General features: G+C 43.0%; 1 protein-coding gene across 9 annotated transcripts in view; it reads left to right on the top strand.

The window, feature by feature from the left end:
- Nucleotides 1-25,546, top strand: part of LOC139562235 (fibroblast growth factor receptor 2-like) — a 107,034-nt gene extending 81,488 nt beyond the window's left edge. For all 9 annotated transcript variants that reach the window (XM_071379732.1, XM_071379728.1, XM_071379730.1 and 6 more), the window contains 4 exons: nucleotides 4,286-4,356; nucleotides 15,326-15,463; nucleotides 16,080-16,185; nucleotides 22,127-25,546. In XM_071379732.1, coding sequence (XP_071235833.1) covers nucleotides 4,286-4,356; nucleotides 15,326-15,463; nucleotides 16,080-16,185; nucleotides 22,127-22,291 — 480 coding nt within the window. In that variant the 3' untranslated portion in view covers nucleotides 22,292-25,546. The remainder of the gene's footprint in view (nucleotides 1-4,285; nucleotides 4,357-15,325; nucleotides 15,464-16,079; nucleotides 16,186-22,126) is intronic.
- The last annotated feature ends 637 nt before the right edge of the window (nucleotides 25,547-26,183 follow it).

The following is a 26,183-nucleotide window of genomic DNA, read 5'->3' as shown; positions in this document are numbered from 1 at the left end:
GAAATTTAGAGTGGTAGAAAGTGGCTTTAGCAGCAGATAGAATAAGAGAAGGTAGAAAGGAGGGAGTGAAAGGATGATAGGTCCTCCGGAAGTTTCATTTTCGCTCAGCTGCCCGTAGCCCTGTTCTGTAAGCTCGCAAGGAGTCACTCAGCCACGGAGTAGGAGGGGAGGGCCGAGCGGAAAGGGGACAGGGCGAGTCATAGGATGCGGGAAGGGAGGAGAGTAGGGTCGAAGAGGCAGAATCGGGAGACAAGAGGGAGAAGGATTTAGCAGAAGGGAGCGATGATAGGATAGAAGAGGAGAGAGTAGTGGGAGAGAGAGAGAGCAAAGATTGTGACGGCACATGACCATCTGGGTAGGAGCTGAGTGGTTAGGGTTGGTGGAAAGGGAGACAGAAAAGGAAACTAAGTAGTGATCAGAGACCTGGAGGGGGGGAGGGGTTGCAGTGAGATTAGTAGGTCGAGCAGCCTCTAGAAAAGTATAGGCTGAGATGAACTTTGCGTTCTTGACTGCAAATTGGCTGTTCCAAATGCTAACAGAGACCCGGAATTCCATATGGGTTGTGCACGCAGGGTACACTAAATTAGAGGGGTTGCAGCCAGGGTGTGGGGAGTGTCTGTAAAGCCTACCGAGATAGGTGCAAACAGGTATAGAAAACACGCACATAGTTGACAAAGCTACAAAAGAGCAACATTAGAAAATCTACGTAAGATACTCAAGTGAGAGAGTTGTGTGGCGCCTTCCTCGAACGACTCGGCAGAACTGTCTTTGTTTTGGCGACTCTCTTTGTTTTGTGACAAAACTGACACGACCGCCGCTTACAGCTGCGACTGAGAAACCACGGGAGACTGAAGGGCTAACACTGATTGCCTAGGAGAAGTGAAACCAGTCCCCCACCTATACAGCCACTGATTACCAAAGAAAGTCACACAGTTCCTGCCCCTTGAGCCTGGTTGATGTGTCAACAACTATCTGAAAATTATGATCAGTCAGCAGTTCACACACCAAGTAGATGGGAAGACAGGCAGCAGTAGATGGCCCTAGCTAGCAAAAAGACAGTACTAGACCACAACGGATAAAGAAAAAAATATACATACATATCACTCCTGGAGATATCAGGAGTCCTCTAGCTATAGAATGAAGCACGATTGTAGTGAAGTTCTTCAGGTTCAAGGACGAGCTTGAGGTTCTTGAAAGAGCGAAAACCCTTAAAGGGTCCAACATCTTCATCGATGAGGATTTCACTGAGGCAGTCCACCAAAGAAGAGAATAACTCATGCCAGCTATGAATGCTGCACGAGAATGTGGGGACATAGCCTACCTGCAGTATGACAAACTGATTGTTCACCCTTCTCCCAAGGGCCTATGAGGAGTGACAGAAATACACCTTTGGGTTAGTAATCTCAGCCCCTCCCCCCCCCCCCCCCACACACACACACTGACTATCTGCTGGTTCATGCTCGGACAATCAAATACTCAGAATTTACCAAAGAAAGCTCTGTTGATTGCTCATACAGTATGAATAAATGCAGTTTAAGGAATACGATTAATTAATTGTGCAGTCATACCATTTATGTATTAGCAATATCAGAGACTCATTTGAGGATGCAAAAATCTCAATACATGGATTATACACTGAGTGTACAAAACATTAAGAACACCTGCTCTTTCCATGACAGACTGACCAGGTGAATCCAGGTGAAAGCTATGATCCTTTATTGATTTCACTTGTTAAATCTACTTCAATGTAGATGGAGATGAGAAAGGTTAAATAATTTTTTGTTGTTGTCGTCTTGAGACATGTATTGAATGGGTGAATGGGCAAGACAAAATATTTAAGTTCCTTTGAACCGGGTATGGTACATTTAGGAGGTGCCAGATGGACCGGTATCGAGAATGGTCCACTTCCCAAAGGACATCCAGCCAACTTGACACAACTTTGGGAAGTATTTACCACAGTTACCATTTCGATAGATGCATGCATCAGTACCTAGGCTGATGATATCAGCAGCAGAAATGTATTTACAAGGATATGTTCACTGTCAGCTGGCTACTGTAGGAAAGTTACTGTAACGATGTGCGCTGAGAGTCAGGAAGCAAGTTCAGGGAGTGAGTTTTTTAATAAAATTAACATAATACAAACCAAGAACCTCGAACAATGAATAGACATGAAACAGAAACAATGACACCTGGGGAAGGAACCAAAGGGAGTGACATACATAGGGCAGGTGAGTCTGAAGACGCGCAGGTGCGCGTAACGATGGTAACAGGTGTGCGCCATAACGAGCAGCCTGGTGACCTAGAGGCCGGAGAGGGAGCACACGTGACAGTTACAATCTAATGAAACATTTGGTACATAAACAGGATCCTTTTAGCCCGTATGTGTCATCCTATGAAGTGGACGTTATGTTGCGTAGTGTTGCGCACTAGTCTCCCTCTCATTTTAGTAGATATATTTTGCCGTAATGATCTGGCAACATGAAACAAGGGATGTAGCCTACAGTCAGAGAGGGAAGATGGACAATGTTGATTGGCAGGTGAAATTATGTCCAATGGGGTTGCAAGGTAAAAGTGGGACTGGGATGTGGGATTAGGTCGGCTCCTTGCTTGGCAGAGATCTCAGAAAAGGTCAAATTGTGAACCCGCGACCCAAATTGATCACATAGAATCTAGTATTTTCGCTGTTATATTTTTCGTAGATTGGTGTTATTCTACAAAGTTCTATCTAGCGCTGCAGTGAGTGGGAGGGCTGTGACAGATGATTGGCTAAAATGTATGGATGACAGGAAGTTAGTGGGTGCAGTGCTAGACTTTAGTGCTGCTTTTGATGTAATTGATCATGAACTGTTGCTAGGTAAACTCAAATGTTATGCTGCTCTATTCTGGATGGTAAGCTATCTATCCAGGAGAAGGCAAAAAGTATTATTTAATGGTAGCTTTTCGAACAGTAAAGATTTACACTGTGGTGTTCCTCAAGTTAGCTGCCTAGACCCACTTCTTTACTAATGATTTACTGTACCCTCAGTAATGAATAAAGCAAGAGTGGTTATGTATCCTGATGACTCTACAATGTATGGCGCTGCATCAGCATATAATGAGTTAACAAATGTCCTGAACAAAGAACTAAGAACAGTGTCTGAGTGGGTTAACGTTAACAAATTGGTGTTGACTATTTCCTCAAACAAAATGTATTGTATTTGGTCCAAGATAAATGCTTGCTGGTGACCCTCAGTTAAACTTGTCGATGGATGGGTTGCCTGTGGGACAAGGTAATAAGACCAAACTGCTTGGTGTCACATTGGACGCAGCTCTATCCTGGTGTGAACATATAGATAACCTTGTAATCGAAATAGGTAGGGGCATTGCTATAACAAGAAAACATTCTGAGTATGTAACATCCAGCGCTCTTAATCAGGGAATTCAAGCTTTGGTTCTATCACACCTAGAGTACTGTCCAGTCATATGGTCATCTGCTGCAAAAAAAACTATCTCAAAACAGTGCTGCCTGATTGGCTCTTCATTGCTCTAACCGTATGAATGTCTACCGAATGCATCTTAATCTCTCATGGCTTCCTGTTTTTTTTTGGGGGGGGGGGGGGGTGTAGTAATTTTGAAGAAACCAAAGTACTTTTTTGTCCAACTAGTGTAACGAACATAACCACCACCAAGTCAGACAGGCACGTTAATCTTATACCCCCCAGACCAAGGACAAATCTCAAATCTAAAGTAATATACAGAGCCATCACTGAATGGAATTCTTTAAGAAATCACATTTCTCAGGCAAAAAGTAAATCCAACTTCAAGAAAACAATAAAAGAACATCTAATGTGATCGACCATTATGACTGGACAGATACTAATCCCACTGAAATACATTTAATGTAATGTAATACATTTAATGTAATGTAATACATTTAATGTAATGTAATACATGTAATACATTTAACTGAATGTTAAATGTATTACCTGTAAGGTATTTTAATGGTCTTTAATGTCTACTTGTTAAGTGTTTGTAATGTCTTTATAGTTCTGTTTGAACCACAGGAAGAATAGCTGACGTTATAGCGTCAGCGAATGGGGATCTTAATAAAAAAAAAAAAAAAAAAAAATTCCCAGATCTAATGAGATTCCTGGGAATACCAGGAACCTGGAAGAGCTGCATGATTGGCGAATAAATCATGGTCATAAAATACCCCAGAGGATGTCTGTTTGCGCATAGATATCTAACTGTAACTTTTTCAACCCTGTGACCTATTGACCTCTGACCTGTGTGGGTTTGTCCTCAGGGTCGTCTCCCGGTGAAGTGGATGGCTCCTGAGGCGCTCTTCGACCGTGTGTACACTCACCAGAGCGATGTGTAAGTACTGTAACTTGTTTTTACTCTCTCTCACACCCATACAGTCCACTGGGCACAGACGTCAATTCAACGTCTATTCCACATTGGGTGAACGTAATTTTATTAAAAGCAGGAACTCAGCCTAGACTGTGTTCATTCGGCACCAAATGCAAGAAAAACTATTAAAACAGGGAGGGACTAGCTAGACCTGTACAATAAAACACTTTTATATTATTTTTCAGTTGCAAAACACTTTAAAACATTTGTCATTGTGTGCCCTAATTAACACAACCCTGGCCTATACACTCACTGGCTGTAGCTCTGTGATGCAAATTGTTTTGCATTAAGACCGAGGGGATAAGATGGTGGGATGGTGGTGGGGGATCGGGTACAGGAGGTCAGTGAGGTGTTTTGTTTGTGGTGGAGTTAGTGGGTGCGGGGTGGTATTTTTGGGGGGGTGGGTTGTGTACCGGCCCGGTCTGTGGCAAAAGTGAAAGTTTCACGCTAGACTTGCAGCCAATGCTGTGTTACTAATCTGCCTGTCTTCAAAGCCTCTGGAAGGGGCCAGAGCCCACCTCCCCCTGCCCTGCTCGGAAGTCTCCCGTAGACCTCCTTCAAGTCTTTCACACATAACTGAACGCAACAATACCACCTCGCCCCCAACCTTCAAATTAGGCCTCCTCTCTCCTCTCTCACCTTCCACCCATTCTGCACACACTCGTCTCTCAGTCTTGAGTCTTCATTCTTTGAACATGTGGCTCATCTTTTTCGGGGGCCTTTTCCGTGAACAAAATAATCCCTATTTTCCCCCTCTCCGTTTTCATTTTCATTAATCTCGAAAGTGAATGGCAGCAGACCTGTCTTTCCTCATCTCTTTCAAGGAGTACTTGCTCTGAAAAAGGAAACAGAAGAACAAAAGAGTAGCCGACTCCCCCATCTGAATCACACTTAAGCAAAAAACTGATCCATAACATGACATCAGATTAAATGAGTATACGATGTCTCATTTGGATTAAGTAATACCCCCATGGTCTGACGTATGTGTACTGATCTCCTTTTTACAATTCATATACATATTGTTGTTTGTCAAGGAAAATGTTAGAGTGAAATGCCCAACCAGCTAACAGTGAGCACTGATTTGAGCCACAGAAGTATGCTATTCTGCATCAGCTTCATTTATTTAGGCTAGTTAGCAGACCAGCCTCACCCCCCCATTCCCCTGTTGTATTCTACCTTCGTGTGAGAGAGAGAGAGACAGAGAGAGAGCGCTTGTGTGTATATCTACATGGCCCAATGGAATGATGAGAGGTGAGCGATGGATACAAAGTGCCATTGAATGGAGCAGAGGAGTATGTAAACAAACGGAAAGATATGGTGGGAGATAGGAGAGAACAAATTCAGGGCCAGTTATGTTAACAGATGGATGGAGAGATACCCACAGGACTAAATAGAAGAAAAGTGTGTCTGTGTCGTGTTCTCTTTGGGTCATTAACGTAGGCGTGTAGTTCTGTGTATGTGTGTGTGTGTGTGCCGCATTTCCCTGCGTGTGCTATAATACACTCTTTGTTGCTCCGAACTCACACACTGCCATGATGATTCATAGATTTTTTGTTGTTGAGATATGCCATTCAATGGAAGTGTTGTCTGTTCTCAGTGTATCTTTCCCCGGGGATTTTTTTCCCGCTGTTAAATTAATTTAGGGGAAACATTGATCTTGTGTATCACTGTATGTAAATACAGCATGCTATTGATGAATGTCAATATCAGGGTATTATTGATGCTTTCAATGAGTGTTGCAATAATGACCGGACACTGTACAGTAGAAGTGAGCTAGCTATTAACACCATTACATCCATCCATCATCCATTACATAAATAGTAATCTATACTGTTAGCCTTGTTATCTCTGAGTGGGTGGTCCAGTTCACTGTTTGTTTTGGTGTGTCACTCTGACTAGTGACTGGACAATGGGGGCCAGTGTGACATTGTGACTGTCCAGTATTGGGACAAAGGGCATCTTTGATGCCAGCGTGGCACGACCCACCAGCTCTAGGAGCGGGTCGGTGCCGCGGGGTGGTGCGGGCTACCGGAGGGAGGTCAGAAAGAGGGCATTGATAGTTACACCCTGCTACAGCTCATCCAAGCTCATCACCAAAACCTCTCTCTGCAACTGGATCATGGACTTCCTGATGTGATGCCCCAGTTGGTGAGGGTAGGTAACAACACCTCTGCCATGGTGACCATCAACACGGGAGCCCCTCAGGGGTGTGCGCTTAAGGTGTCCGCACGCTTCCCAGCCGAAACAGTTCAGAAGAGTTTGTGCATATATTCTGACAACATTTTGTGACGTTTTTGTTTGTCTTGGACTTCGGTGAGGAATTTTTTCGGCTGTTTTGTCACACACATTTTTTTACTGGTGGCAAGCCAAAGCTCTGAGCCAAAGTCTAAGCCTTTTCGTCGGTAATTGGTCAACAGTAGATCTTTTTCAATAAAGTCTTTGTTGTCATTCAACAAGAGACGACTTGTTTTCATGCAAATTTTTTCATTGAGAAATACTGCACCAAACATCTTATTTAGATGTAAAATTGCGCAACTAAGATCTCCTCTGCAAAAATGTCAAAATGAATGATCTTAGATTAATTCGGACTATTTTGAGGAAGTGTATATTGGCTACGGCATCTCAAAATGGACAAACTGTACTATTGCTGCGTTTTTCTTGTTATTCGACCGAAGGTATTTTAAGGGAGTATGCAAGCATGCTGATACCTTTAGTCCTCCCCTGTACTCCCTGTTCAACCATGACTGCGAGGCCACGCAAGACTCCAACACCATCATCAAGTTTGCTGACGACACGAAAGTTGTGGGCCTGATCACCGACGGCGATGATACCGCGTACAGGGAAGAGATCAGAGACTTGGCAGTGTTGTGCCAGGACAACAGTCTCTCCCTCAATGTCAGTAAGACCAAGGAGCTAATCGTGAACTACAAGAAAAAGAGGGGAAAGCACATCCACATCGACAGGGCTGTAGTGGAGCAGGTCAAGAGCTTCAAGTTCCTTGGCATCTACATCACATGCTCCACACACACCCGTGTAACTGATGTGAAATGGCTAGCTAGTTAGCGGTGGTGCGCGCTAATAGCGTTTCAATCGGTGACGTCACTCGCTCTGAGACCTTGAAGTAGTTGTTCCCCTTGCTCTGCAACGGCCGCAGATTTTGTGGAGCGATGGGTAACGATGCTTCGAGGGTGGCTGTTGTCGATGTGTGCAGAGGGTCCCTGGTTCGAGCCCAGGTAGGGGCGAGGAGCGGGACGGAAGCTAAACTGTTACACCTGCACAGTCGTGAAGAGGGCACGACAGCGCCTCTTTACATCACTAAGGACTTAACATGGTCGACACACACCTGCAGAGTCATGAAGATGGCACGACAGTCTTACCCCTCAAGAGGCTGAAAACATTTGGTATGGGCCCTCCGATTCTCAAAAGGTTCTACAGCTGCACCATTGAGAGCATCTTGACTGGCTGCATCACAGCTTGGTATGACAAATGAACCGCTCTCGACCGCAAAGCTCTACAGAGGGTGGTGCGGACGTCCCAGTACATCACTGTGGCCGAGCGCCCTGCCATCCAGGACCTCTATATCAGGCGATGTCAGAGGAAGGACCAAGAAATTGCACCAGCCAACCAAGCTATAGATTGTTCACTCTGCTACCGTCCGGCAAGCGGTATCGGAGCATCAGTTCTCGGACCAACAGGCTCCGAGACAGCTTCTACCCCCAAGCCATAACACTGCTAAATAGTTAATTAAATGGTTACCCGGACTATCTGCATTGGCCATATCTTGCACTGACTCTCTGCACACTCACAAGACTATATACAGTGCATTCGGAAAGTATTCAGACCCCTTCCATTTTTCCATATTTTTTTTACGTTCTAAAATTCTAAAATGTATTAAATAAATAAAAATCCTCATCAATCTACACACAATACCCCATAATGGCAAAACAAAAACAGGTTTTTAGAAATGTTTGCAAATACCTTATTTACATGAGTATTCAGACCCTTTGCCATGAGACTCGAACTTGAGCTCAGGTGCATCCTGTTTCCATTGGTCATTCTTGAGATGTTGCTACAGCTTGATTGGAGTCCACCTTTGGTAAATTCAATTGATTGGACAAGATTTGGAAAGGCACACACCTGTCTATATAAGGTCCCACAGATGACAGTGCATGTTAGAGCAAAAACCAAGCCATGAGGTCAAAGGAATTGTCAGTAGAGCTCGGAGACAGGATTGTGTCAAGGCACAGATCTGGTGAAGGGTACCAAAACATTTTTGCAGCATTGAAGGTCCCCAAGAACACAGGGGCCTTGGTCAGGGAGGTGACCAAGAACGCTATGGTCACCCTATCTGAGCTCCAGAGTTTCTCTGTCGAGATGGGAGAATCTTCCAGAAGGACAACAATCTGCAGCACTCCACCAATCAGGCCTTTATGGTAGAGTGGCCAGACGGAAGCCACTCCTCAGTAAAAGGCACATGACAGCTTGCTTGGCCGTGTCATCACACAGTGAAATCATCAAAGTGCGCAGCTGAACACTGTATGCTGGAAACAATCAATTTGTTATTTTTGACAAAAACATAACCAATATTTGTTAAATATAAATACTGAACTTGTTTTTGCATGGATTCCGCGATGCTGTTTGCTTTTAACAGCGAGGACTGCTATTTCTTGTCCCGGAATCCCGCTCAATAGCCTGTTTGACAGAGCTGCTAGCCATCAAGCTAACAAAGTTAGTCCCAGATTAGTTTTGCAATGGAGCCCTTTTGTCTGGAGAAATAAATTAACGGTTCCAGCACTGTAGGAGCTGTATCTACTACGCTTTGTTTCGGGACAAACCGGATCACTCCGAGTTCCAATGCGGCAATTGTTTGCTTGCCGAGGATTATAGGCTTGAGGTGGCTTCCTTGATTACTCAAATCGCCAGCCTACGTAAGAAACTGGGGAAAGCACAGAGTGGAATGTTAACCTTTTCTACGCCGGTGGCTGGACGGCGTTCGGGCTTGTTGGATGCATCTCCGCCTTGTCGTTTGTCGTTATCCGACTGGTCGGTGTTGCCCGGAGATCCCCATCTGATATCGGAGTCAAAGGAGCACAGCAAGAGGAGCATGGCAATCAACGATGGTCGCATGTCATGTGCCGTGGAAGCTGAAGACAGTAGCCAACCGGCAAAGCAGTCTACACTCCCAACGAGAGACCTGGAGCGGATACAAACAACGAAAAGTTTTGCCGTCTCGGAGCCTGATTTTCCTGCACCTTCATCACTGGGGGTTCCCAGCGCTGGGGATATCCGAATCCTGTGAAGCGTGGGATTGGGCGGATTTCCTCATCCTTCTCACCAGCCGTGATTTTGGGCAGCTCCATGGTGAGAAATGTGACTGTTCCTGGTGCAAAAACAATGTCCTATTAATTACATTACTTAGCTACTCCTGAATTTACTACAACAGGACATGAAAATCGATTCCATTGTAGTCCACGTGGGTTTTAATTACATTATGAAGGGCAGCTAATGACATCATAAAAAGCTGATTGACTCTACTAGACACTAATAAAATACCCATCATATCTGGCCCTGTGCCCTCTCTGCTTCGTGGCATTGAACGCTTTCAATTTTCTTTCTCTTCACAACTGGCTACGTGATTGCAGCTCAATTGGTGTAACTTTTATTGACAATTTCGATACCTTTTTGAATCAAACACGTTTTATAAGGACGATAGGATCCACCCAAATCATTTGTGTTCCTGGATCCTTTCACGGCATTGTAAGGCTGCGTTGAGACAATGATTTATCAATGATAAGTTACCAGCTCAGTTAATCCCTACCATTGTGACGCTGAGTTGTCATAATGCTTAAGCAAATGTACAGTACATTATACCAGGGGCGTTGGTAGACACAATGTAAGTCCCTCTAACTGCCCTGAATGCCTCTTCTGATCCTACAGCTGTTGTATGCAGTAATCGTGTGCCTATGAACCAGATTTATATTGTTAGCACTGAGGCGGTGTGCCCTAGTAGGAAGTCCACTGTGTGCAGCTCAACTATGCACTAACATAATCAACATGAGAATATCTACTTCTGCTAAGCTTCCCAGTAAAGCAATGAAAACAAGTAAGCATCCCAGAAGAAAAGTGCTCAAAATAGCCCACGTTATTTATTTATTTTACCTTTATTTAACTAGGCAAATCACTTAAGAAAATATTCTTATTTACCATGACGGCCTACCCCGGCCAAACCCTAACCCAGACCATGCTGGGCCAATTGTGCGGCGCCCTATGGGACTCCCAATCACGGCCAGTTGTGATACAGCCTGGAATCAAACCAGGGTCTGTAGTGACGCCTCTAGCACTGAGATGCAGTGCCTTAGACCACTGCGCCACTCGGGAGCCCACATTAACATATGTATCTTAAGAAACAAGGTTCATGAAATCAATAATTTGCTTGTAACAGATGACATTCATATCTCTGAAACTCACTTAGATAATACTGTTGATGATACAGTGGTAGCAATACAAGGTTATAACATTTACAGAAAAGACAGAAATGCCAATGGTGGATGTGTTGATGTTTATATTGAGAACCACATTCCTGTAAAGCTTAGAGAGGATCTCATGTTAAATACTGTCGAAGTAATATGGTTACAGGTTCATCTGCCTCACCTAAAACCCATTCTAGTGGGAAGCTGCTATAGACCACCATGTGCTAACAGTCAGTATCTGGATAACGTGTGAAATGCTTGAAAATGTATGTGATATCAACAGAGAGGTATATTTTTGGGGTGATTTAAATATTGACTGGCTTTCATCAAGCTGCCTACTCAAAAAAAATCTTAAGTGTAACCGGTGCCTGCAACCTGGTTCATGTTATCAGTCAGGGTAGTTACAAACAGCACAGGAATGAAATCATCAACATGTATTGATCACATCTTTACTGATGTTGCAGAAATTAGCTTGAAAGCAGTATCTAGATCCATCGGATGTAGTGATCACAATATAGTACCCATATCTAGGAAAACCAAAGTTCCAAAGGCTGGTCTGATGGCAGTTTTCAGCTCCTCTCTCAGCTGGCTAACCTGGTTTCGTAGCTCTGCCGACTGCATCTCTGCCTTTTTCGTCTTCATTTCAGTTAATGCCTGTAGAATAGCTTCTTGTCCAGTCGCCTCGACTGCAGTGTTCAGCCGTTGGGGTAGCCTCATGGTCCTTGGCTAGGCTAGCTGGTCTGTTAGCATTAGCCTTACGCTGATTCTTGCAGTTGGTGCCTGGCATCGTTGACAAAAACATGACAGTAAGCCTTAAAATTGAGTCTCAGATTGTAGAGTGGTATTTTAATCAACATTACAATCTGCCCATATGTTTTGGAACAAGGAGCTCAGAAAAGTACGTCCTCACATGGCGCCGCTCCTCATCTTCCCCTACAGGCCCTAGATTTGTCGCACCTGGACTACTGTTCAGTCGTGTGGTCAGTTGCCACAAAAAGGGACTTAGGAAAATTGCAATTGGCTCAGAACAGGGCTGCACGGCTAGCCCTTGGATGCACACAGAGAGCTAACATTAATAATATGCATGTCAATCTCTCCTGGCTAATGTTTTTGAATTTGAAGCTGTGTTGAGAGAATGCCAAGAATGTGCAAAGCTGTCATCAAGGCAAAGGGTGGCTACTTTGAAGAATCTCAAATATATAATATATTTTGATTTGTTTAACAATTTTTTGGTTACTACATGATTCCATATGTGTTATTTCATAGTGTTGATGTCTTCACTATTATTATACAATGTAGAAAATAGTAAAAATAAAGAAAAACCCTTGCATGAGTAGGTGTGCCCAAACGTTTGACTGGAACTGTATATACATTAGCAAAAATGTTTTTTGCTTTGTCATTATGGGGTATTGTGTGTAGATTGATGAGGGGAAAATAACACTTTAATCAATTTTCGAATAAGGCTGAAACGTAACAAAACGTGGAAAAAGTCAAGGGTGTGACTACTTTCCGAATGCACTGTATACACTCACTCACACACATTACATTGACACTCTCACACAAACCCAAACACATTCACATACACTACATACGCACAAACATAACACACATATATACCAATGTCACACACACACATACTTTCACAATCATCATATGCTGCTGCTACATAACTTTTCCCTGTATATAGTTCCTCTTGTGATACTATTTGTATATTTCTTATTTTCTTATTTTTAAGTCTGCCTCGTTGTGAAGGGCTCGTAAAGCAAGCATTTCACGGTAAAGTTGTATTCGGTACATGTGTCCAATACAATTCCATTTGATTTGTTCCCCACCACCTCAACACAAAACATCCATTTGTCAAACTGAGTACATCTAAATTAATGCTAGGGGAGAACTTTAATAGAGGATGTTTAGCATTTTAATTAATGGAATCAATGGAATGACAGCAGCTGTGGGTTCTTTAAACAGTTACCCTTCAACCCTTTGGTTCTCTTAGCAGTACCTGTGGAAATCTTGTGAGGAAAAAATATATTATAATGATATGTACTTTCATACTTTCATCGCTATCAATTGTTATCACTTGTATGTATGTATGTATGTATGTATGTATGTATGTATGTATGTATGTATGTATGTATGTATGTATGTATGTATGTATGTATGTATGTATGTATGTATGTATGTATGTATGTATGTATGTATGTATGTATGTATGTATGTATCAATGGATGTATAACATGATAATAGTGATGAAATCAATCATGTTGAATATGTGTGTATTAGAGTTCTCATCTGGCCTGAAAATTGAAGCCTGGTCTGACCCAAACCCGATGAGCTGAAGCCCGAGCCCAGGCAAGAAATGTAATGGCAGATTTATAGACCATGTTGGTTGCTATTTTGCTAAAGTTAACCAGAAGGTTATTCACTTACACTGGTGTTGACAACAATGTGGCAGAGACATCATCAAGCGGAGTGAGGAGAGAGGGAAAAGCCCTTGCCTTGTCTAAGAAAAGTTAGGAGAGGGGAAAACCCAAATTGAGTATAATCAACAACTGTCATATGTAGACTCAGGGTGTATAAAACATCCATATATATTTTCAGAAATTAGACCGATGCTCCTTCTGTTGCCCGTTTAGGTGTTTGTTTGATTCCGTGAGGTCCAACTGCCTCAGACAACCACAACATGTAAGCTACACTATATATGCAAAAGTATGTGGACACGTCAGCACAAGCAACGTCAGCACAAGAACTGTTCGTCGGGAGCGTCATGAAATGGATTTCCATGGCCGAGCAGCCGCACACAAGCCTTAGATCACCATGCGCAATGCCAAGCGACGGCTGGCGTGGTGTAAAGCTCGCTGCCATTGGACTCTGGAGCAGTGGAAATGCATTCTCTGGAGTGGTGAATCACGCTTCACCATCTGGCTGTCCAGCGGAGGAATCTGAGTTTGGTGGATGCCAGGAGAACGCTACCTGCCCGAATGCGTAGTGCCACCTGTAAAGTTTGGTGGATGAGGAATAATGGTCTGTGGCCATTTAGTTCAAATGAAGAGAAATCAAAACGCTACCACATACAATGACATTCTAGACGATTCTGTGCTTCCAACTTTGTGGAAACAGTTTGGAGAAGGCCCTTTCCTGTTTCAGCATGACAATGCCCCCGTGGCCAAAGCAAGGTCCATACAGAAATGGTTTGTCGAGATTGGTGTGGAAGAACTTACCTGGCCTGCACAGAGCCCTGACCTCAACCCCATCGAACAGCTTTGGGATGAATTGGAACGCTGACTGTGAGCCAGGCCTAATCGCCCAACATCAGTGCCCAACCTCACTAATGCTTTTGTGGTTGAATGGAAGCAAGTCCCCACAGCAATGTTCCAACGTGTAGTGGAAAGCCTTCCCAGAGGACTGGAGGCTGTTATAGCAGCACAGGAGGGACCAACTCCATATTAATGCCCATGATTTTGGAATGAGATGTTTGACGAGCAGGTGTCCACATACTTTGTCATGTATTGTATGTTGAATAAAACAATTTCACGAATTCCACTGTTTTTACACTTTGCCATGTTGTAGTAAAGATTTTAGTAATTGTTTTCATTAGAATAGATTCTGTGATTTAAAAAAAAAAAAAAATATTCAGCATTGTTTACGCTGTTCCAAACAAACATAATTTTTTGTTTTTATAATAGGCCCACCTTTACACACATGGGTCACACAGTGCTCTCCGTCTTCTTGATCGCTTTCTTCTTCTTATTATCATCATTATAATAATAAGCATGCTAATATCATCATCAGTAGGCTTAGTTTTAAAATGAAATAACAAAGGGAGCCTTGAATAATTCAACAGATAAACTGCAACGTCAGCAATTGTAGGATTGCGACTGTGTTTAATCTTTATAGTCTAATAAATACTTTTTCCATTAGAACAGACTCTCTGTGATTTCTTATCTGTTTGGTGCTGTTTACACTGTTTCAAACAGTCAGAAAACACAAACTTTTTTAATATTAAATGGAGTCTTGAATAATTAAATAATAAATAAATAAATGTTCTGGATATTATTAGCTAATGGCCGGCCTTTGGCCTAACGAGTACATGCACGTGTCATGTGAACAGAGCATAGCAGGGAAGGCACATTTAGCGAATAGGGAATGTTTTTGCAGTCTGAACAAAAGAGGGATTTCGGTAACATAACTTTTCAGTCAGAGAAACAAGTAAGAAACAAATGTATAACTAATTAGATAGCAGCCTCAGCCCAATGGACAGCGCAATACAGCGTGTACTTTCTCCTGCAGCTGACGGAGGAGAGAGAGAGATAGGGTGTACCATTCACACAGGCACGCACTGTAAAGAAAAATATATGCCATGAAAAAATGATTGAAAACACAGGCCCGGCCCAAACCCGTTAGGCCCCATCAGGTTGGGGCTGAAATTGAGAACTCTAGTGTGTATGTGTTTTTCTTCACAGCTGGTCATTTGGGGTGCTAATGTGGGAGATCTTCACCCTGGGGGGTTCTCCGTACCCCGGCATCCCCGTAGAAGAGCTCTTCAAGCTGCTGAAAGAGGGCCATCGCATGGACAAGCCTGGCAACTGCACCAACGAGCTGTATGATACCATCGTTATCTTTTTATCTCAAACACACACATGCATGCACGTAGGCAGGCGCACAAGCACGAATGTGTGCATTCACGCAGGCAGACGCACACAAACACACATAAACTTTATTGGGGTCCCCACCCTCACCCCATCTCCATCAGATCAATGACCCTACACATCTGGCCTGGGTCTGTATCAATGTCCTCATTCACAATGGGGCCTGTCCAGTCACACAGAAAACAATGTTACGGCCTACACCGGTACTGTAGGGCCTAATGTTCTCACACTGTACTGGAAACAGTGAAGCCCACAGTGGAGACAGACAAACAGACCAAGGATAGGATTGGCATTGAGGTCCATCAGTCTTGAACGTTAAAGAGTACAGAGAAATAGAACCTGCATAGCTCTGTGTTTGGATTCTCTGGTTCATACCTGGACACTTAGGCTCAGAGAAATCAGTCTTAATCATCTCACCCACTTTGACAGTGTTTTAGAGAAGAACAGCAGTCTGTTTAATGGGTGACAAGGCATGTACTTTGGAAATATATAATACAGGAGTTTTGTTAACCCCTCTCTCTCTCTCTCTCTCTCTCTCTCTCTCTCTCTCTCTCTCTCTCTCTCTCAGGTACATGATGATGAAAGACTGTTGGCATGCCATTTCCTCCCATCGGCCCACCTTCAAGCAGTTGGTGGAGGATCTAGACCGTATCCTGACCCTGGTCACCAATGAGGTGAGGGCACAAACCAGAGTCATTCCGCTTCACCATCACACCTGTTCACACTAGGGCTGTGGCGCTCATGAAATTTTGTCAGCCGGTCTCATGGTAATTGACTGTTAATGAACATAAGCGCGTTCAGCATCCCTGGCTATCGTACTGCTGTTGGGGTAGGGTAAATTCTATGCACTTGAATAGCGGATGGAGGAGGCTTTTGCTGCGATTCCTTTTCATACCCGCCAGGTAGGCTACTCCAGTTGTAAAGCGACACAATGTGCTTAATATTAGAAAAGTTGAGAAAAAAATATAGTAGGCCTAGTCTATGGAAACCTGATGGGAGCCTCGTCTTTTTAATAGAGGCCATCAACACTTTTGCATAGCCTATGGAAATGTTGAGCAACATGGGCTTATAGGAACACTTATTTCATTCCATGCATCAACCAGCTATGAGGAGCTGGCTCTCCTATTTTGCTCTAACTCTGAATGCCAGAGCTCTCATGAAGTGTTTTATTAGATTTTTTATTGCATTTGCATTGATGTCAGAATGATTAGTGGAACAATATAGCGCTGTGCACCGACCATAAGCGACTGACCCTTAGCAAGTTTGATAGGCAACTAATGACCATCAGCGGCATCAGAGAGCAGTTTTGGAGAAGTCTAGTTAAGTGGAATTTGACTGCTGTCATGACAAGTGACTGCCGGTGTGGCGGTAATGCGGTCACCGTAACAGCCCAAGGTCACAGTCACCTACAATCAATCTGAAGTCTGAGAAACTTACTTGTAGTGCCTTCAGAAGTATTCTGACTCCTTGACTTTTTCCACATTTTGTTACGTTACAGCCTTATTCTAAAAAACATTTTTTATCTACACACATTACCACAATGATCAAGCGAAAACAGGTTTTTATACATTTTTGCAAATGTATAAAAAAAAACGGATACCTTATTTACATAAGTATTCAGACCCCTTTGCTATGAGGCTCGAAATTGAACTCAGGTGCATCCTGTTTGCATTGATCATCCTTGAGATGTTTCTACAACTTGATTGGAGTCCACCTGTGGTAAATTCAATTGATTGGATATGATTTGTAAAGGCACACACCTGTCTTTATAAGGTCGCACAGTTTACAGTGCATGTCAGAGCAAAACCCAAGCCATGAGGTCAAAGGAATTGCCCGTAGATCTCTGAGACAGGATTGTGTTGAGGAACAGATCTGGGGAAGGGTACCAAAACATGTCAGCAGCATTGAATGTCCCCAAGAACACAGTGGCATCCATGATTCTTAAATGGAAGTTTGGAACCACCAAGACTCTTCCTAGAACTATCTTCTCTAAAACAAACTGAGCAGTCGGGAGAGAAGGGCCTTGGTCAGGGAGGTGACCAAGAACCCGATGGTCACACTGACAGAGCTCTAGAGTTCCTCTGTGGAGATGGGAGAACCTTCCAGAAGGACAACCATCTCTGCAGCACTCCACCAATCAGGTATTTATGGTAGAGTGGCCAGACAGAAGGCACTCCTCAGTAAAAGGCACATGACAGCCCACTTGGAGTTGCCAAAAGGCACCTAAAGACTCTCAGACCATGAGAAACAAGATTCTTTGGTCTGATGAAACCAAGATTGAACTCTTTGGCCTGAATGCCAAGTGTCATGTTTGGAGGAAACCTGGCATCATCCCTACGGTGAAGCATGGTGGTGGCAGCATCATGCTGTGGAGATGTTTTTCAGCGGCAGGGACTGGGAGATTAGTCAGGATCAAAGGAAAGATGAACGGAGCAAAGTACAGAGATATCCTTGATGAAAACCTGCTCCAGAGCGCTCAGGACTTCAGACTGGGGGCGAATGTTCACCTTCCAACAGGACAACGACCCTAAGCACACAGCCAAAGACGCAGTAGTGGCTTTGGGACAAGTCTCTGAATGTCCTTGAGTAGCCCAGCCAGAGCCCAGACTTGAACCCAACCGAACAGCTCTAGAGACCTGAAATTAGCTGTGCAGCAACACTCCCCATCCAACCTGACAGAGGTTGAGAGGATCTCAAATCAAATCAAACTTTATTTGTCACATGCGCTGAATACAGCTGAATACAAGTGTAGACCTTACAGTGAAATGCTTACTTACAAGCCCTTAACCAACAGTGCAGTTCAAGAAGAGTTAATAAAATATTTACCAAATAAAGTAAATAATAAAAAGTAACACAATAAAATAACAATAATGAGGCTATATACAGGGGGTACCGGTACCGATTCAATGTTGGGGGGTAAAGGTTAGTTGAGGTAATTTGTACATGTAGTTGGGGTTAAGTGACTATGCATAGGTGATAAACAGCGTGTAGTAGCAGTGTACAAAACAAATGTAGGGGGGGTGTCCATTTGATTAATTGTGGAGCAGTCTTATGGCTTGAGGGTAGAAGCTGTTAAGGAGCCTTTTGGTCCAAGACTTGGCACCGCTTTCCGTGCGGAAAAAAACAGTCTATGACTTGGGTGACTGGAATCTGACAATTTTATGGTCTTTCCTCTGACACTGCCTATTATATAGGTCCTGGATGGCAGGAAGATTGGCCCCAGTGATGTACTCGGCCATACGCACTACCCTCTGTAGCGCCTTGCGGTTAGATGCCGAGCATTTGCCATACCAGGCGGTGATGAAACCGGGCAGGATGCTCTCGATGGTGCAGCTGTCAGTGAAAACACTTGCCAGTTGGTCCGAGCGTGCTTTGAATACACGTCCTGGTAATCCGTCTGGCCCCGCGGCTTTGTGACTGTTGACCTGTTTCAAGGTCTTGCTCACATCTGCTACCGAGAGAGCGTTATCACACAGTCATCCAGAACAGCTGGTGCTCTCGTGCATGCTTCAGTGTTGCTTGCCTCGAAGCGAGCATAAAAGGCATTTCGCTCGTCTGGTAGGCTCTCGTCACTGGGCAGCTCACATCTGGGTTTCCCTTTGTAGTTTGTAATAGTTTTCAAGCCCTGCCACATCCGACGAGCATCAGAGCCGGTGTAGTAGGATTCAATCTTAATTATATTGACGCTTTGCTTGTTTGATGGCTCGTCTGAGGGCATAGCGGGATTTCTTATAAACGTCCGGATGAGTTTCCCACTCCTTGATAGAGGCAGCTCTAGCCTTTAACTCGATGCGGATGTTGCCTGTAATCCATGGCTTCTGGTTGGGATATGTACGTACGGTCACTGTGGGGACGATGTCGTCAATGCACTTATTGATGAAGCCGATGACTGAGGTGGTATACTCCTCAATGCCATTGGATGAATCCCGGAACATATTCCAGTCTGTACTCACAAAACAGTCCTGTAGCTTAGCATCCACGTCATCTGACCACTTCCGTATTGAGCGAGTCACTGGTACTTCCTGCTCTATTTTTTGCTCGTAATCAGGAATCAGGAGGATAGAATTATTGTCAGATTTGCCAAATGGAGGGCGCGGGAGAGCTTTGTATGCATCTCTGTGTGTTGAGTAAAGGTGGTCTAGAGTTGCACATGTGACATGCTGGTAAAAATTTGGTAAAACTGATTTAAGTTTGCCTGCATTAAAGTCCCCGGCCACTAGGAGCGCGGCTTCTGGAATAGCATTTTCCTGTTAGCTTATGGAGTTGGTTGAGTGTGGTCTTAGTGCCAGCATCGGTCTGTGGTTTGTTAAAAGACAGCTATGAATAATATAGATGAGAACTCTCTTGGCAGATAGTGTGGTCTACAGCTTTTCATATGGTACTCTACCTCAGGCGAGCAGTACCTCGAGACTTCTTTAATATTAGACATTGCTCACCAGCTGTTCTTGACAAATAGACACACATGTCAAAAAAAATGTCTAAAAAACTGTTTTTGCTTTGTCATTATGGGGTATTATGTGTAGATTTTTGAGGAGAAAAACAAATGTAATACATTTTTGAATAAGGCTGTAACGTAACAAAGAAAGTGCACGGGTCAGAATACTTTCCCGAATGCACTGTATGACATAAACCTGTGCTTTATAAAGGGTGGCATGAGCACTTTTTAATAAAGGTAAATATCAAATTGATGCTTCAAAAAGCATTCATAACCCTGTCATGCATCTTGGTGGAGCATTGCATTGCCAGGATATTTGGTTTGATTCCCGTGACCACCCATACGTAAAAATTTATTCACGCATGGCTGTAAGTCATTTTGGATCAAAGTGTCTGCAAAATTTTATTATATTTCACTAAAACATTTATAGGATGGCCCAACCTCTTGAAGATGTGATATTTCCGTTTTTTTGCTTTATCATTATGGGCTATTGTGTGTTGATTGATGAGGGGGAAAACAATTTAATTCATTTTAGAATAAGGCTGAGGAAAAAGTCGGAATACTTTCCGAAGGCAATGTACGTACAGGGTTGGGGTCAATTCCCTTTCAATTCAGGAAGTAAACAGAAAATCCAATAAAAATATTTAGCATTGAGGAAAAAATGGAATTGGAATTTAAGTTTACTTCCTGAATTGACTGAATTTAAATGGAATTGACCCCAACCCTGCTGACCTCGTATCCTTGGAAGTGCTCGGCCACTGAGAAGTATGACGTAAAAGCATGTCAGACTACTCCAAAAGCTTGGAAAAAGATGAACACGATACAGGCTCACAGACACTCCAATTGGGGGCAAGCAAAGTTGAACAACACTTTTTTTTACAAGAATGTTCAAAAAGCATTTGAAGGAACCTGCGTTGGCTGACACATGACCTTTACAGTGACCAGAAAATGGCTGGTTGATGCAAACCAGGCCATGGCCCACTGATGTTGCCCAATCATAGAGAGCTACTCCGAGCTATTCCTCGCCTCGGAATAATGGTTTGTGTTTCTTTCCATTCCCCTCCTGTCGTGTGTGATATCCGTGCACGGGTCTGAAAAGGGGCTGTGGATGGAAATCTGTCAGGGCTCATCTGGCCTCAGACTGGGGCTCCATAGATAATGCCAAAAGCCCCAACTTCAAGGTTTCAGTTTGAACTTTTGAAATGTAATAAAGCGCCCCTTTTTCCCCTCCCCAAACCACTGGCATATGTGGAGCTCTTTAGTAATGTGAGATGCCTTGTGTTGAGCTGAGAAAATGGAAGCCAGCACTCTTTTTAAGAAGAACGCTCAAACCCCAAGAACACTTCTAAGGAGAGAGGAGGGTGCAGGGATAAAGACAAAATGACTGGTTTAAGTCGAAAAGCCCCAAAATGAATACAAAAAAAATATTTCTGTTTTTTATATTTTCCTTGGTTTTTGGGTGAGCGCTGAAGGTTGCCAGGCTACGTTCAGCCACATTCCAATTTCAGATGTCAGGTTTGTTTGGATTGTGCTGGGGAGTGACGTTAAGCGGAGCGGTATAGATGTAGCCCCGGGTTGAGTGGCCCTCTCTTTTAGTTTGAACAGTCTCTCTCTCTCTCTCTCTTTATCTCTCTGGTCTGTCTTTCCTCTCTCTCTCTCTTTCTTGCCCCTCCTCTCTTAGTTTGAACGCTCTCTCTCTGGTCTATTTCTCTCTCTCCCTCTCTTTGGTTTCTCTCTCTCTCTCTGGTCTCCCCCTCTCGCTCTTTCCCTCCCTCCCTCTCTGTGTTGTTCTCTCTCACTCTTTTGTTCTCTCGCTCTCTCTCTGGGTGCTCTGCCTTGCCCGCCCAGACACGTTGAACCACTTTATACTGAGACTAGCAGCAACCGGGTCAGCATTGCTCTATGTGAACCGTGCTGGAAAGTTCCTCTCGCTACAGCACGCACCATTTATTAAGTATTATTCGTGCAAATATTTTTATACGGATCCGATTTAAGATTATTTTCTCTCCTGGTGCCGCAAACGTTTTTTATGAATCTGTCCAACGTGATTTAGGAATAGTTTATAGTTTACATAATAGGTTATAGTTCTCTCACTCTCTCTATCTCTCCTCTCTAAACCTGTGAGTGTTATAGTTGTCTCACCCCCTTCTTCCCTCTTACCCTGTCTATGTGTACTGTAGGAGTATCTGGACCTGTGTGCCCCAGCGGAGCAGTATTCTCCCAGCTTCCAGGACACACGCAGTTCCTGTTCCTCCGGTGATGACTCTGTGTTCTCCCATGACCCCTTACCAGAGGAGCCCTGCCTCCCAAAGTACCAGCACATCAGTGGGGGCGTCAAAACATGAGGCCTCCCCTCCTCAATCCCTCCATCGAGCCTGACCTGCCCCTCACCATTACAACCCCCCCCCAAAGAGACACTTCCATAGAGAGAAACTGAGATATACCCCCACTACTAACCCCCTCAAGCCACAAACCCCCAACCCCCCTCTGGCTCCCAATGGACTTTATTTTTAATTGTTTTATTTCACCTTTATTCAACCAGGTAGGCCGGTTGAGAACAAGTTCTCATTTGCAACTGCGACCTGGCCAAGATAAAGCAAAGCAGTGCGACAAAAACAAACAACACAGAGTTACACATAAACAAACGTACAGTCAATAACACAATAGAAAACAATCTATGTACAGTGTGTGCAAAGACAGAGTGTGCAAAGGACTAACGGACTGGATGAGACTGGGCTGGTGGCAGCGCTGCTGTCAGAACTGAACACATTCACCCACGTTCATACCCATGTTCAAGGTCTTAAGGAGAGGACAGGGACCCCCTTTCTTGACGTTTTGTTTCTTGTTCGGTTGTTTTCCACAAGAGTTTGGAATTTACAATTTGTGCGTTCCATGATTCCATTCCGTTGACTGCCATTCTAAGACTTTAGTTTGTGCCCAGAGGGAAAATATGGACCATAATGAACTGAAAAAAAACAAGGGACTCAAAAAGAGGACAGCAAAATAGGAAGGAGACTGAAAGAAGCATCAACTAACAAAAACAGTTAAATAGGAGAAGAGAGCATACAGACACGGCCTCTTGTTTATATTTTGTAATATTGTCTTGTTTCTTTTTACCTTCTCTTAATAATCCCACACACATATTATTATGGTGAAAAAATAATGCATAAATATAGTGCTGAGTAAAATTGTAAATATATTCAAATATGTATAAATATATAAATAGTATATATTTACAGTTAATTATTTTTTGTATGGACTCCAGAATAATTCCCCCCTCTCCCGTCCTCCCTCTTTGGGTTTGAGACAGGTGTGTCATCACCCAGGTTACGTTTCTGTTCTCTTGTGTTCTTTTAAAGACACAAACACAAGCATGCACACGTACACACACACACACACACCTGTCTCGCTCTCACTCAATGACACAGTGGAGTATTGGCTTTCAGGGAAAGAGATAGCATGTTAATTTATTTACTTTTTTTATGAAATCAAAAAAGTTGAAAAAAGAACAAAAATAGTAAGGAAGAATTAATGCTATTAATGATGCTGATAACAAAGAGTAAATAATTCATTATTTTTATTATGGTCATTTAAAATTATCTTTCAGAGGTAACAGAAACAAAGCTATTTTTGGTAGTGGGTGTTAAAAAGATTCCTGGTTTCGTACATTTTATATATAAATGTGAATATTAAGTTACAATTTAAATACTGTACATTTTATAGTCTGCTAATTCCTTTCTTATGTAGATGATGCAGTTTCTATCCAGTCATTTTACTCTTTCTTAGGTTTGCAAATGGAATGAGATTTCTGGATATTTACAGTACATTCAGAAAGTATTCAGACCCCTTCACTTTTTTCACATTTTGTTACGTTACAGCCTTATTCTAAAACTGATTAAATAAAACATTATCCTCATCAATCTACACACAATACCCCATAATGACAAAGTTAAAACAGGTTTTTGGACATTTTTGCAAATGTATTAAAAATAAAAAAACAGATACCTTATTTACATAAGTATTCAAACCCTTTGCTATTTGACTCGAAATTGAGCTCAGGTGCATCCTGTTTCCATTGATCATCCTTTGAGATGTTTCTACAACTTGATTGGAGTCCACCTGTGGTAAATTCAATTGATTGGACATGATTTGTAAAGACACACACCTATCTATATAAGGTCCCACAGTGAACAGTGCATGTCAGAGGTTGATGGAATTGTCCGTAGAGCTCCGAGACAGGATTGTGTCGAGCACAGATCTGGGGAAGGGTACCAAAACAATTCTGCAGCATTGAAGGTCCCCAAGAACACAGTGGCCTCCATCATTCTTAAATGAAAGAGGTTTGAAACCACCAAGACTCTTCCTAGAACTGGCCGCCCGGCCAAACTGAGCAATCGGGAGAGAAGGGCCTTGGTCAGGGTGGTGACCAAGAATCCGATGGTCACTCTGAAAGAGCTCTAGAGTCCCTGAGGAGATGGGAGAACCTTCCAGAAGGACAACCATCTCTGCAGCACTCTACCAATCAGGCCTTTATGGTAGAGTGGCCAGACAGAAGCCACTCCTCAGTAAAAGACACATGACAACCCGCTTGGAGTTTGCCAAAAAGCACCTAAAGGACTTTCAGACCATGAGAAACAAGATTCTCTGGTCTGATGAAACCAAGATTGAACTCTTTGGACTGAATGCCAAGCGTCACGTCTGGAGGAAACCTGGCACCTCCTTACAGTGAAGCATGGTGGTGGCAGCATCATGCTGTGGGGATGTTTTTCAGCTTCATGGACTGGCAGACTAGTCAGGATCAAGGCAAAGATGAACAGAGCAAAGTACAGATGACAACATGCTCCAGAATGCTCAGGACCTCAGACTGGGGCGAAGGTTCTCTTTCCAACAGGACAACGACCCTAAACACACAGCCAAGACAATGCAGGAGTGGCTTCGGGACAAGTCTCTGAATGTCCTTGAGTGGCCCAGCCAGAGCCCAGACTTGAACCCGATCGAACGTCTCTAGGAAGACCTGAAAATAGCTGTGCACCGATGCTCCCCATCCAACCTGACAGAGCTTAAGAGGATCTGCAGAGAAGAATGGGAGAAACTCCCCAAATACAGATGTGCCAAGCTTGTGGCGTCATACCCAAAAAGACTCAAGGCTGTAATTGCTGCCAAAGGGGCTTCAACAAAGTACCAAGTAAAGGGTCTGGATACTTACGTAAATGTGATATTTACGTTTAAAATGTTTAATACATTTGCAAAAATTTCTAAAAACTGTTTTTGCTTTGTCATCATGGGGTATTATGTGTAGATTGATGAGGGCGGAAACGATTTAATCAATTTTAAAATAAGTCTGTAACGTAATAAAATGTGTAAAAAGTGAAGGTCTGAATACTTTCTAAATGCACTGTATATGATTGAAAACTACCCACTAGCAATCTGTTACTTCATTTAGGCTTAAAGATAGACTCCAAATTAACACCAGAGGATTCAAAGCTGAAAAACAAAAGTATTAAATCATTTGTGTTTTTTTTTTCTTCTAGTGGACCAAGTTTAAGATGTTTTTTGCAAGTGTTCTTGTCACATTTGAAAAATAAAAGATAGAAAAACAAGTGTGTGTTGACTATTCACTCAAAAATATTTTCATGTCCTTGAGAGAGGTCTGAGACGGGCTATATTAGAATATCAGTATCCGTTTTTTGTTGGTGTTGGCTGATTCGTTGATTGATTTGTTCAGTTTAGCAGAGTGAAATAATGATTTAGGTAAACATGTAGGTAATCAGTGTTTATTTATCATCAACTGTGATTGATAAAGGCTGTGTTAATAGAGGTTAATGGTGCTTTATTCATATAAGCAAAGCAATAACGTTAATAGCAACATACAGCAAGACACTTGCATTTCATTCAAAAATACATTAGAGTTGATGAAAGTTTAGCCAAATTAATTGTACCAGATGATAGCATGGCTTAGAGCTTTAAATGTATGTTGTATTTGCCAGTCAGTCTATAGGAAGGTGGGGGAATGATGTGTCTAGTTTTACGGCCTGGAATAAAGTTAGGAAAACTGACCAGAACAGGGTTCGCTGGAGATGCACTGTTGAGGCCCTTTGCTCCACTAGGAGCTAAAAATAATAAGGGCTCTATTCAATTTAAAGACAATTTTCCCATGTTAACGGAGACTGCATTCATAGTAAATGCTGCGTATGTCTGCTCAATCGGAAATTACCTTTACATTTCTATAGCACAATC

Source organism: Salvelinus alpinus, chromosome 32 (assembly GCF_045679555.1).
Source record: "Salvelinus alpinus chromosome 32, SLU_Salpinus.1, whole genome shotgun sequence".
NCBI lineage: Eukaryota > Metazoa > Chordata > Actinopteri > Salmoniformes > Salmonidae > Salvelinus > Salvelinus alpinus.
The sequence above is the reverse complement of the archived record's forward strand: the minus strand, read 5'-3'. Positions and strand labels throughout refer to the sequence as shown.